Source organism: Diplotaxodon limnothrissa, linkage group LG6 (genome assembly GCF_057381915.1).
Source record: "Diplotaxodon limnothrissa isolate DT_005_m linkage group LG6, D_limnothrissa_male_GT1.1, whole genome shotgun sequence".
NCBI lineage: Eukaryota > Metazoa > Chordata > Actinopteri > Cichliformes > Cichlidae > Diplotaxodon > Diplotaxodon limnothrissa.
Window position 1 is genome coordinate 4,062,624 of NC_140601.1, and position 13,734 is coordinate 4,076,357.

Sequence of the window (13,734 nt, forward strand, 5' to 3'; positions counted from 1 at the left end):
ACTACAGAAGGAGTAATAACAAGTTTTGTTATACATTTTAAAATGGATAAATTATACTTGATTTCTGTGATATACCCTGCGCAAAAAATGACCACTTTTTAATTGAGTATAGCATCAAATTAACTAGATTCATTTTTTTTTTTTTTTTAAATATTGATCTGGTCAGTTAGGTAGCAGAGGGGGTTAATGAGTTGCTTTCGTTGCAGGAGCAACACTGAGTCAACTCACGGGTGATCACACCCACAAACTACACCCTTTTTGGCTCCTACCTCAAAGCACACTGTGTTCTGTTGATCTTATGTGCTGCACAATAATGTTTAATATTTAGTATTTACTGTCATATTCCCATATATCATTGGGATGTTGTGTATTCTATTACTCTTGTTCTCTTCTGCTTGTTTTCTTTTTTCTTTCTCAGCAGGTGATCCAGGTGATTGATATATGCATTTTTTTTTTCTGCCCGTTCTGTTGGTTTTTGTCTTTTGCCCTTCTCCCCCGTCCCTCTTCTCAGCTGTTTCTCTTTCCCTCTTTCTTTCTCCCCCTCATTCCCCCAGTCAAGTCTGTCCCGTATTCAGTAAGTGAAAATAAAATGAACAGTAAAAGGTGAATCAAATGGACCATTACGGCAAGGCTGGGATGGTCCATTTGGTAAAGTAAATCCGTTGGGCATCTTTCTTTGCCTTTAGACAACAATTCTGATGCAAAAGAGCCAAACGGGACAGGCCAAAAACAAAAAAAAACAACACTGAGTCAACTCTGGCATCCTAGCATGACTGGGCCCCACACACGCCTGATCTACATTTTATACAACACGTGGAATGTTATGTTTCCATCCACACATATGATGCCACCAGGCTGCACCTCAAGACTGTCCAGGAGCTCCTCGGGGAGCAGATAGGTGCATTCTCCAATGTTGTCATGGCAGGCATACAAACTGCAGAGCATTACTTTGAGTTGCTGCAATGAAATTTCTGCAAAATGGAACAGCTACCCACATACTTTTTCACTTTGATTTTGTAGGTGTCTTTGAAGCAGCACTTTGTAGGTTGATCATTTTCATCAAACGATGTAGCATTTTTTTGTTCTTGGTGCATTACTCACTCCATATCAGTGTAGGTATAAAAGACTTTCCAATGAGATCAGATGTGTTTGCTAAGTGCTGCTCTAATATTCATGTTAAATAGTTTGGTCAGCCTATGTACAAGTTTGTACTTTTTTTAAAAGATTTTTTATTGGCAGAGACAGTGATGATAGACAGGAAATTGGGGAGAGAGAGGGGGGAGACATGTATTAAAGGGCCACGGGTCAGACTCAAACCCAGGCCTACTGCATTCCGGCCACATAGCCTTGCTCACCCAAGATCTTTTTTTTAAAAACAAGTTCTCTGTTTCAGGTTGTTTTTTCTTCTACTTTTGGATTTGTATACAGGGGGAAATCCTTATATGTTCATCTAAAATGTACATCTCTGGCTGTAGCAGGTGTTTGGATTGTCAACCAATCAGAGGAAAGTTGGATTAAACGGAGGTGGAAGGAAGAAAACAGCTGCCCCAAGGCCCAGTACAATATAAATAAGGATTATTTTTTTAGCTGTTAATCAATGCAAAGCTACTATAGTAGGGTCACACATACAAATATATTGCTGGAGATGAGCATAATAGGTTCTGCTATAAAAGTTGTACTGCAAAAGTATCAAGGTTTGGGTTAGCAAGATTATCGCCTTCCTTTTTCCAGCTGCTTCCTTTTGGGGTGGACACAGCTGAGACCAACTAAAATCTCCTTCCATCTCAGCTTATCCCTATAATCCTCTTCTGTCACACCAACCCAGCAAAGACATATGAGGTCCTCCCTCCCCTTTTCCACCTATCTGACAGCTCTGTATTTACTATCTTTTCCCCAAAATATCCACTATCCCAGTTCTGCGCATGCTGAAACCATTTCAGCCTTACCTAGTCGGATGGTAAATGGTAAATGGCCTGTATTTGTATAGTGCTTTACTAGTCCCTAAGGACCCCAAAGCACTTTACACATCCAGTCATCCACCCATTCACACACACATTCACACACTGGGGATGACAAGCTACATTGTAGCCACAGCCACACAACTCGACCACCTCCAACTCGGCCTCCTGTCTTTTTGTTGGTACCACTGTCTCGAAACCATACATCATGAAAATGGTTCTTTGTAAACCTGTATATACATATATATTCCATTACAAGTCATGAATGATTGATGATTAATGATTACATTAATCATTTATAATATTTCGGATCCATTTAATGTCATTACAAAGAAAACAACAATAAACATGCTTTTCTGTCAAAAACAAGGATAAAGAGGGTTGCCCAGGTTTTTAAGGTGATTTCATAAACATACATTTAAATGTCAGCGCAGAAAAACCTGTAATATCAGACAATACGTATACAGTAGTATGCACAAATGTAGTAGAATAAATGCACAGAGCACATGTAGACACTGCTCGAACAGTGTGATGTTCTGCTCTTTGAACTGAATACATTAATAATTCAATTCAACTAAAGTAACCAAATGAACTATGAACTAACTAATGAATTAAAAGGTATTTGAATTTTTAAGCAGAGGAACTTGTACTTGAGCTGAGGTGACGCAAAAATTTCCCCGTTGTGGGATCAATAAAGTCTTATCTTATCTTATCTTATCTTATCTTAACATTTTAATAAATATTTTCCCTAAATTATAACAATATAGAAACACAAAGCGTGTTTGTCTAAAAAGAGGGGCCAACTATTCATATTTTGTGGAAACATGCTGTTTTCACTCCATTTGCCCTTGAGATTGTGATTAGAGGTTGTGAATATTACCTCATTTGAAAGTTATCGCGAGACAGCCGAAGAAAAACGAACTGGCGGTGGAGAGAGGACGTAAAGTCCCGAACGGTCTCCATGCTGTGTCGCCCCCCCCTCCTTTTCCAACATGGCTGCTCTGCCTGCGCTCTCAAGTATCGCACAGATTGGAGACTGACTCGATCTCTTCCTTACAGAGCCTCTTTATTTTTGGTGTACATCAAATTCGTTTGGATGCAAATCCCGTTCTGCACTTCACTGCTCCTCCTGGTTTTATTTAGTGGAATAACCTTCACCAATTACTCCTTCCAGTGGGCCCTTTTATCCTCAAAACAACTAACTGCCAGCCAAAAACTGTTTCCAGTGCAATGGTTTGAGTTGGTGTACTTAGTTTGCCTCTTCATGAACAATGTGTGAAAACTGCGCCGAGCTGGTGGAGGTTTTAAATGAAAGTAAGTAAACAAATCGTGTCATTTACGTAAAGCTGAACTAGCTGCTTGGTGTTAGCATCGCTGTCCACTGAAGCTTGATGGAAGCATGTTAGCTTGTTGGCTAACTAAATGTAACTTTGTGTGCTTTCTTGGTTAGCTGTCCTTTACATCCAGCCATAAGACACTGGAAACAATGACATTTCAGCAGCTTATTTTGCAGTAGTATTTTCATGTGAGACAGCATTGCTTTGGTATAAATACAAATGCCATTTTCTCTTTCACATTGGCAGTCAGTTTTGGGCCCGTCAAACACTGCTCACAAAACTCTAGCTTCAAATATCTAATTAATTCAGTCGGATTTCTGCATGACATTACAGCCTTGTGTTAAAATACTTCAAATCTGTTGGACAGGGAGTACATAAGATATTTTGAAAGATGTCGATGTTGTTAAAAAGCGCGTTGCTCGGGTTTGGAAGTTAGCTAGTGCAGCTAGCGAGCAGGCTGACTTTGTTTGATGTGTTTGTCAGGTCAGTCTGCTAGCTGTCCTCTCCGCTGCCACCCATTGTTTTGCAGACGGCCACATTCACAGTTCTGAATGGGCCTGCTTCTCCACAACACGCCCATGGTTAATAGTGCTGACACGAAGAGGAACATGTGTATTTCTTATGTGTGTTTTGGCCAAGTCTATAAAATGTTAGTCTAAGCTAGCCGCAACTAAGCTAGCCCCCCCCCCCCCAAATTAACGGCTGCATCGAGGCGCATATTTTGGCATATAGCACGCCGTTAATCCTCGGTAGCTTGCTTATTTGTTCTCTACTAATGTTTTTAGCACACTAGCTTAACTTCTTCTTTGTTTTGTTGGTCATTCTTGTCTTGCCACGGAACTCCATGTCACCCTCACGGCTAACGTCAGCTTAAGCAAAGCAAACATAAATACAAGGTTGCTTTTATTGCTAAAAACTTAGCCGTTAATCTAGGCTTGCTAACTGGGCCTTGCTGGACTTTACGGGTGTCCGAAACTCATCGGAAAACGATTTTTAACACAAAGTCGATCATTTTTCAAAGTCTTTACATAAATTGATAGACGGACTGTTAGCGGTTTTCCCTTGTTCCATAAACTTGTCTGTGAATTGAAAGCTCCTGCTGGAGGCTCTGGAGACAGCTCCTTTTACAGACTGACTGCGGCGTGGCGTGCTACATCATATTTAAAATGGAACAGAAGATAATGTAGATAACTTCCTTTTGACAAGCTGTAATCTCTCAAAGAAGAAGACTTTACGGCGTGTGTTTCCAAATATTTAGGGTTTAGCTGTGGAGTGTATTACTCAAAGTGAAAACACTACAGACATGAGTGACAATTGAATGCTGTCATAACAGCCGAATAATAGCCAGGAAAAACTCCTTTTAGGGAGACTTTTAGAAATATACTACAGTACAAATGCACAGGCAGACCTTTAACTGCATTCATAGAATAGAACAGAGTAAACTTTATTGTGGTTATGCAAGTAAATTTAATATAGACTGGCATCCCGCAAAAGAGAGCCTATCCTATTGGAAAAAACAATAATAAATGAATAATAATAATAGATTATTACTCCAGATTAAGATGAATATATATATATATGTGTGTGTGTGTATATATAGGGTATATAAGGATAGTCCTTAAAGTTCTTGGCAGTGCAAGTTATTGTAGTGTATTGGGGGTTGGCGAAGGCCACAGCTGGTCAGGAAAAAGCTGTTCCTCAGTTTGTTTGTATGGGATATTATTGATCTGCATCGTTTGCCTGGTGGCAAAAGATCAAATAGAGGGTGTGTGAAGTGACTGACATGATGCTTTCAGCCTTCTTCCACAGATGGTTGATGTAAATGTCTTCTGGCTTTGGGAGTTCCAACCCCATCACATGCTTTGCAGTCTTCATTACACTGTGTAGAGGCTTCAGCTTAGCAGCTGTGCAGACTCTGTATCACAGCGTGATCCAGTTTGTAAGGATACTGTCAGTCGTGGTTCTATTGAATGCTAGCCGAAGTTTTTCAGAGAGCTGTGCTTGTTTCAGATATTTTAGGAAAAATAGTCTTTGGACTTTTTTGACCAGGCTTTGGGTTTTGAATGTCCAAGTCAAAGGTTTGGGCAAGTTAAATCCAAGGAACTTCAGTCTCTACTACTTTGCCACATATGTGAAGGGGCAGGTGGGCTATACTTCCTGTTCCTATTCCCAGTCTTCGATCAGTTCATTGGTTTTTATAAGTTTTAAGGACCAGGCTGCTCTTCTCACAGCAGTCTGCCAAACGTGCCATTTGAAACCTGTAAGGTGTTTCATTGTCAGTGATCAGACCAAATTGCAAATTTGCATTGATGAGTAGAGGTTGAACAGTTTTGAACTGGGAACATAACCTGAGTTTTGTGTGTTCAGGACGGTGGTTAAAGAGCTGTTTTCAAAGTTGCTGTGGGCGTCTGGTAAAGAAGTCAGATACTTACATATTGAGGAACCAAAGCACATGTTGTTTATTTTGCTGTTAAATGAGGCACTAAAATCCACAAATGGTTTACTCATATAATTGTTAGGTTTCAGCAGTGTATATGTCTATTGGCCACACTAGGACCCCTAAAACAGAGATCTTGCTTCTTTTTTTTTTAGTGTGAAAACTTCAGAGTTGTGGTTTAGTTTAGAGAAGTATAAATAGACTTTTGAAAAGGACAACAGTGATACCAAAATTTACTTTGTGTCTGTGTCTTAGCAGCCTGAAAAATCAGGGCAACAACTAGGTGCATTTTTATTTTTCTAACTTTTGGAAAATGTGAGAATTACATGTAAGCCTGCAGTCTGGGAGCAACATGCTCCATTGGGATCATATGATACCAAGACATCTTAAAGATATGATGGTTCATCATCATTTATGACTTTATATGTTTTTATGGATTTCAAATTCAATTGTGGATTAAATAGGGAGTCGGTGAAGAGAAGGTATTATGTAATCTGTTTCTAGACCCTGTCAGTATTCTGGGGGCTTTAGAACAGCCTGCTAATGTGAAGAAGTCACATGGATTAGTTTTTTAGGATGTTTGTAATTTTAGCAATATTGCACAAATGAAAGAACACAATGCAATACTAGATATTTCCTTAATGTGCGAGTTAAAGAACAGATACTAGTCAAAGGTTGCATTTTCATTCGATCCCAGAGGTGCTTGCTGGGGTCGAACTATACGCTCTTATACAGCAAAGTGAGAAAAACTGCTCTTTGTGGGCTTGCCTTTGGGGACATTGTTATGTTGAAACAGGAAAGGGCTAAACCCAGACCATTCCCCAAAAGCTGGAAATGCACTATTGTCTTAAAAATGTTACCATAAAAATACAGATATGACAAATGATTGGAGTCACTACAATTTCTGCATCTCCCTTCACTTCCAGTTTATTCAATCCAATTTTATTTAAAGGTAAATTTTTTAACACAATAGTTTTACAGAGTGCTATATAAGGCAGAAAACACCACACGGTTTAATTAATAAAACAATAAATAGAAGGTAAGAACATATCAGTATTATTCTGATTTAAGAGCCAGAAAAAACACTAAGGCCTAAAACTAGAGACAACAGAAGGATCCAAATTTGTTTTGTATAATGAGAGGTTGCATCACAGCTTGTTTAAAGTAAGCAGGCACAATTCCAGAAGTGAGACTGGTGTTAATAATAGTTTTAATATTTGGCCCAGTAGTTTCCCAGAGCTTTTAAAAAGCAGACTACATCAGTGAGACTGGGACAAGAAGCTGGCTTAAGCTAAGTTATAATTTTCTTTACCAATGAGAGAAACAGGCTCAGACTGCTAAAAGCAGCAGAGCAGCTCACACTTTATGAAGAGTCAAAGCAGAGGAGGAACATATTGGCTCTAATTTGTGCTAGAGCTGGGCGATATAAGATTTTTTCATATCACAATATGTTTTTTTTTTTCATTTCAGGCAATAACGATATCTATCACGATATAAGCCAAATAACTATATTTGTAAGATTTAAATGTGCCGTTGCTCACAAGTAAAATGTGAAATAATCAGCAGCTTGTTTTTATTTAAATATTTATTTCCCATAATAAGTTCAACAGGGTAGATGTACTTAAGGAACATGAGACTTTTTCAGATAAATAAAGGCAAATATTGCAAACTACACAAAAGGCAGCCGCTAAAGCGTTTAAGTTTCAAAATAGAACAAACGAAACAGACTAAATTCCACTTAGAAACAAAATATTAATTCTAAAAATAAATCTTAGTTTGTTTTACAGAAGAACAGACAAAAACTTTTGTCAATATCAAATAAACTGAGAACTAAAAGGAAATTCTCAATCTCTCCTTGTTGTATAGCTTAGCTTTTCAAACAGTTTTAACAGTTACTTTAGTCTGACAAAAGCCGAATGACGAATTAGCGCTTCCAGTCAGATTGAGCTGCACCGCTTTATTGTATTTCCAGACTTGCTTTCGGCACATTTACAGTGCACGCTACTCTGTTTTTTGTCAGACTTGAAATAGCCGAAATACCTTCACACTACGGAACTTCTATGGCTCTTCCGTTCGACAATCTCCGGCATTGGAACCATCATCTGTTTTCTCTTCGGTAACCTTCGGTCACGCTCGGTTGATGTTTCTCTAGTCAGCACACTCATTTCCTCCATTACCCGGGCGGCACGGCGGCTGGCTGCTTCCCAAACAAATACACATGTGCGGCTTGGCACTTGTGCTGTACGTAACAAGTCACGTGACGTGACGCTGCGGCTGTGATTGGTTCGGCTCTGCGCTAGTCAATTTGGATTGGCTGTTCTTTTTTGAGGACAGGAGAGATGAGGCCTATCACAATGGTTTAACTTTTCTATCGAGAAAAAGTTATTTCGCAATACATATCGTTATTGTTCTATCGCCCAGCTCTCATTTGTGCAATTTCGTAAACAAAGAAGTTAGATGTTCACACATCTCTTAAGGTTCAATACTAGTGAAAGGAGTGATATTAAGAATTGAAACCATAACCTTATCATAAGAAGAAGTTTGATTATTCTCAAAATATTAAAAAACAAACAAACATCAGCTTTCACAATCTTCTTATAATTACCTTAAAATCTCATCACTCTGCTATGTTCCATGGACATTTAGTACATGTAGGTTTTGCCTGCTGCAGTTGATCCCATTTCTATAATTCACTGTATTGTAGCTTTTAGCTTTGTAATTTAGTATAGAACCTTGTACTGTTCAGCTAAGATCAGTAAGCTAATGTTATGTTAATGTTGGCAGTGGCTCATAGTTTTAAACTCCAGCTGTGTGTGAATACAATTAGCTGGTGATTTTGTGCAGACTAAAGCTGTGCATTACCAGTGTAGATAAAGTACCTGGCTCTCTGCACCTAAACTACAACGCTACTGTAATACATCACAGTTCTGGATTAAAACGGGCCTTTTCAAGGGTGGCTATGCATGTAAACGTATAAAGTATTGAGCCTGTTTTACTTGGCTAACAAAGGGTTTTGTGGATTTAACTTCTTTTAAGAAGTCTCACATTTTATTCTTGTATTGAAGTTAAATGAAGGTTAATATTTGCTGTGTGCTGATACGCCATATACTTCCACATGGTTTAAACAGATTACTGCTGATGCTGGCCTTTCACCACTTCACCATGGCAACTGCTGAACTTTTTCTTTGGCTTATTATAGGGAATGGAGAGGGGGGGGAAGAAGATTTTACAACCCAGCTGATACACAGTAGTGTGACCATTATGTAGGGGTGAGATGGATGGTTCGCCAGCAGGGTGCTGTCAGCTGTGACAGCTCTGTCAGCTAGACGGGCAGATCCATGTGCTGTGACTGTGGGTGACCTTTGACCTCAGATTTGCATCAATGTGTATGTGTGAGAGAGAAACAGAAACTCTCTTTACTGCACTGATCTTTATTTAACTGATGTTTCTTTACACAACTAATCTGTGTGGTTTCTTAAAAAAATAATTTTTTGGACACTTTGCCTTTTAGATGAAAGCTCTAAGTAGTAATAGTAGTAATGAACAAAATGGTTCAAGAAAGTAGGTAGGAAACTCAACAAAATTGTCTTAATCACGTTGAAGATGCAGAAGGAAGTGTGCTCGTAGTTTGTCCTACCGCCTTGTAGGGCCGTAGGACAAGGCGGCACTTACAGTGTGCGTGATTTGTAGAAGCCACCAGTATTGCTTTTGTTTATCTCTACCTCTCTGTAAAATGGAAAGCAAATGTTTACACCCAAATTCTGAACCACATAAATTCTTAACTCAGTCATATACTCTAATCTAGGATTGGGCTGTACTGCTAAAGTCATAGTTACATGGTTTATTCCTCTGTATGGCAGTATTGATTAATTTCTAATAGACAAGCAAAGGGTCTGTGACCACAGAGAGCAGTTTTTCAAAAAGAGCATCTGTCTTTTATTGTTGCTAGGTTACCAAAGCATCTTTATCATTGTTGGGATGCTGTATTGGTATGTCGCTGATGGCCAGGGTTAGCTTCTCCATGGTTATTGTTAACAAACTTTACAAGTTTCACTTCGACATTTTGAGTGGTGAGTAGATTGACTAAAGAGGCATTCAGACCCAGGCCAGTGATAATCAACCTCAAAACCAGAGATTGATATGACTACCAATGAAGGCTGTGCGCTGACAGGACTGTAAATACCAAGAGTCATAGGATGGAGAGATGGTGATGCTGCACAAGATTAATGTAACGTTATCCACTAGGTATAACAGTATTTGCTAGCTGTGTTGTGTAACACACAGAACAGAAGAACTGCACAAGAAGAGAGATAAAGAGATACAGTGGGGGACATTCTGCCAATATCAAGACTGAATATACCCAATTTATTTTAACTTTAACTTGAAACACTTATCTTTGAAAATATCAGCTAATATACCGAGGCACAAAGGTAAAGGTTTTATTGTTAACACAATATTTTATTCACTATATTATTAAATTTAGCATGATTGTAGGCACCACATAGATTGGGCTGAGTTTTCTGAGAGTGGCCTGAAAAAGAGAATATCCAGTGACTGTAATGACGTCGGTGATCATTTTTGTACGAAGTGAGCATTGTTTAAGGCTACGTTCACACTGCAGGCGAAAGCGCATCAATCTGACTTTTTTGACCCATATTGACCCATTCATGGTATCACAGTGTGAACGGCACAAATCCGATATTTTCAAATCCGACCTGGGTCACTTTCGTATGTGGTACTGAATCCGATACATACAGCGACTGCTGTTTGAATGGCCATGTCGCATTGAGTCCGTCTTTTACGTCACTGACACAAGACAGACGGCAATTATCAGCGCAGGAGAAGCGCCCGAGGAGACATCGTGAAGGCTTCCTGGCTATCCAGTGTAGACGCACTGCTCCTCTCTAAAACAGCTATAAGGATAGTAGTAGTATAGTAGTTATTTGGCCATATGTAAATAACAAAATAACTTTATAACTTAAAGCAAAATTGGGAAACTGGGTCTAAACAGAGCGCGTTGTGTGTGACGTCTTCTTTTGCGCATGCGGCCGCTTTGAGGGTTCACACTTGAGCGCGTTTGCTGTCACATTTTATTTGTAGTGTGAACAAGCAGACAAAAAAAATCGGATTCGATCAAAAAATTGGAATTGAGCATTAAGACCTGCAGTGTGAACGTAGCCTTAATGTCACAGCCTAGCTGAGTATTGTTGCCAATAGCATTTAACCTCTGTTTCCTTTCAAAAATACATTTTAGTTGAAATGCATGTGTTATAGTGTCACACCTGGAACATTCGTGTTAAAATGCTTCCAGTGTGACTGAATGTTAGTCACTGCTGAGGAGTGTGATCACACAGTGCAGGTGTTCTCCTGCTTTATATCTATATCCATGCTGAGCTGAAAGCAGCAAAATGACATCCCTCATCCCATCTCGAAATAGTGCGGGCTCGATCTTGTTCCTGAAGCCTCTGAGGAGTTTCTGTTCACATACAGAGCTGAGGACATTCACTTCAGGTTGATTGAGGAGTCCTGCTGAGATGGGTTATTAAACTCTTATTGTTGACACTTTTTGTCTGTTTTGGCTGCCAAAGGAGGTCAGCAATTCAGCAGAAGGCACTTGAATCCCCTGAGCTGGGTGGAACTGAATACAAGGACAGAAACTTTAGACACAGTCCAAGTATGGTGCCAGTGTTTAACATGTTTCAATCTGGACTCCAAATCTGATAGAATCCTTTTTAAGCTAATATCAATACTCGGTGGTAATTAAATGATAAAGGTGGTATTCTGATGTTGTCCTCCTCTTTTAATTTTTTGAATTGTTTTACATTTTAGAATAGAAAGAAAAGACATAAACAAGGCAGATGGAAACTTGGGGGTCTTGATCTACTGTTTAAATATTGCCCTTGAATTTATCCAGATTTACCATATTAGATATACACACACACACACACACACACACACACACACACACACACACACACAAAAAGACTTGCACAGGCGACTTAAGAAGACCAACAACAGTGTGGGGAAACTTCACTATGATCTTTTTGTGCTCTGTAGGTGTTTTATCAAGTCAGCAAAAATATTATGGTAGCATCCATCAACAGTGTGTTCATACATTGGCACATAACATTTATGATGTTGGAGACTTGGTGCTGAGTTTTACATTTTGTCATATCATATTAATGACTCATAAGTAACTTCAATAACAAATGTTTGGCATATGTGTTTATGCTTTGTGTGTCTGAAAGGAAAAATAAAATGTCAGTTGATATCTTGCATATTTTTTCTTTTTTCTTTTTTTTTTTTTTAATCGTTGGATATTGCTCTTGGTATCGTCCTTAAGAATCCTACATTGGTTGGATTCTGATTGTAGTAAATCGAAGGGAATTGTCTAGCTGTTCTCTGATAAGTATTCTGTACTGTTTCTCCTCAGTATCAGATGCAGACAGCAGCGAAGGAAGCTTTCAGCTGAAGAAGGAACATGCTCTCCGAGTGCTGGGCTACATCAGCTCCTGGACTCAGAGGTCAGTGCTTCAGAAAATCAGTCATCATGCTTCTGCTTTTCTTCATTGTGTGTGTGGTGTGGGGGTTTTTTTCTTCTTCTTTTTTGGTAAGATTGAAATATCTGAAATTGAATCCCTTCACTAGCTGCTGAATTGTTCTTGTTGGTTTGTTGGTGTTCAGCGTAGTATTTTTCTTACACTGTGGGTCAGACTTTTTGGCCCATTGGTACTGTATTTGTAGATTTATGCTTTATTACTGTAAACAATTAACAAACAAGGCTTTTAAATAAGTGTGTGTGTGCGTCAGAGAGGAGAGGCTACATAACCTCCAGTTATATGCCTGCTGCAGGGTTGAATACCCATATATTCAGTCATGTTGAAGAACAGCAATCATAGTTCAGCTGCTTTTGAGCAAGGCGGTGAAGCGGTAGAGGAATGGAAGCCTTTGGTTTGGTGTCTCAGGTATCAAAATAACTTTGCTGTAATAAATCTGTAGCTCCATTCTCTGATAACCTTCACTTAGATAAATAAATATTCAAAACATGGTCTTCTGAAAACTTTTATTTCCAAAGAGAAGCATTCCTCGTTTGTGAGAGAAGAACACGGTCTAATCTGGGTGATGGTCGAGGTCAGCTGATGACAAAAGTGCCTTATATAGAAGGACTGTAGTTTATCATTTGCTTATATTTGGTGATTGAACTGAACATCCCAGAGTTGTTAAATCATTCATCCAACACTACCAAAAACTCTTTTCTTTTCTGATTTGTGCCGTTCTCTGAGTAATTCTTTAGTCTTTCTAGAGTTAAAATAGCAGGCTTCCTGATAAATCAATACTTTTACTTCATACTTCAACAGTTTATTTCCACTCACAAGTACTTTATTTTTCTAGAATTTGTTAAGAAATTTAAAGCTGAACTTCCTTCTACCCTAATGTAATGTAACATGACAGTCAATACACTTGTTTGAGGAGAATCTAATCGAAGGATTTCAGCTACCTGCTTAGTTGCAGGTCTTCCCTGAGGGGGACAGACACCTGTCCACCTAAGCAGAATATTCCTGGGTGCCTGGTCCAGGAGCTTAGTGACTTGATGGTTGTGTGCACACAGAGGCAGTTGCAGGGTCACCATTAGAAAATACTTGCATGGAGAAATCTTCTGAACATAAGCGCACTCATAGTCACAGATGTGACACAAGTGTTCACACAGGTGTACAAACAGGTACTCACAGACACACACTGTCTTGGTTGGCTGCTGCCTCTAAACCTCATGCATTATTAGTACTGTATGCTGCTCCTTCAAGATTTATTATTTATTGTTACTGATGCTTATATTGGTGGTTGCTGTGGTTTTCCCGACACTGTTGTCCTCTTTTTGCCTTTTTTCTTTTTCTCTCAGCTGGTGATCAAACAGATTTTCGTTGTCTTCTCTTTCTCTATCCCTCTTCTCCTCTATTTTTCTTCCCTTCTCCTTCTATTAAGTGTTTTCCCAACCTCTATCTTT

The 13,734-nt window shown here is 39.0% G+C and overlaps 1 protein-coding gene across 1 annotated transcript in view; it reads left to right on the forward strand.

Annotated features, from left to right (window-relative positions):
* The first annotated feature begins 2,943 nt into the window (after positions 1-2,943).
* usp34 (ubiquitin specific peptidase 34) overlaps positions 2,944-13,734 on the forward strand; it is a 54,131-nt gene continuing 43,340 nt past the window's right edge. The window contains exons 1-2 of the mRNA XM_085356710.1: positions 2,944-3,272; positions 12,166-12,256. Of these exons, the coding sequence (XP_085212836.1) occupies positions 3,230-3,272; positions 12,166-12,256 (134 nt within the window). The 5' untranslated portion in view covers positions 2,944-3,229. The remainder of the gene's footprint in view (positions 3,273-12,165; positions 12,257-13,734) is intronic.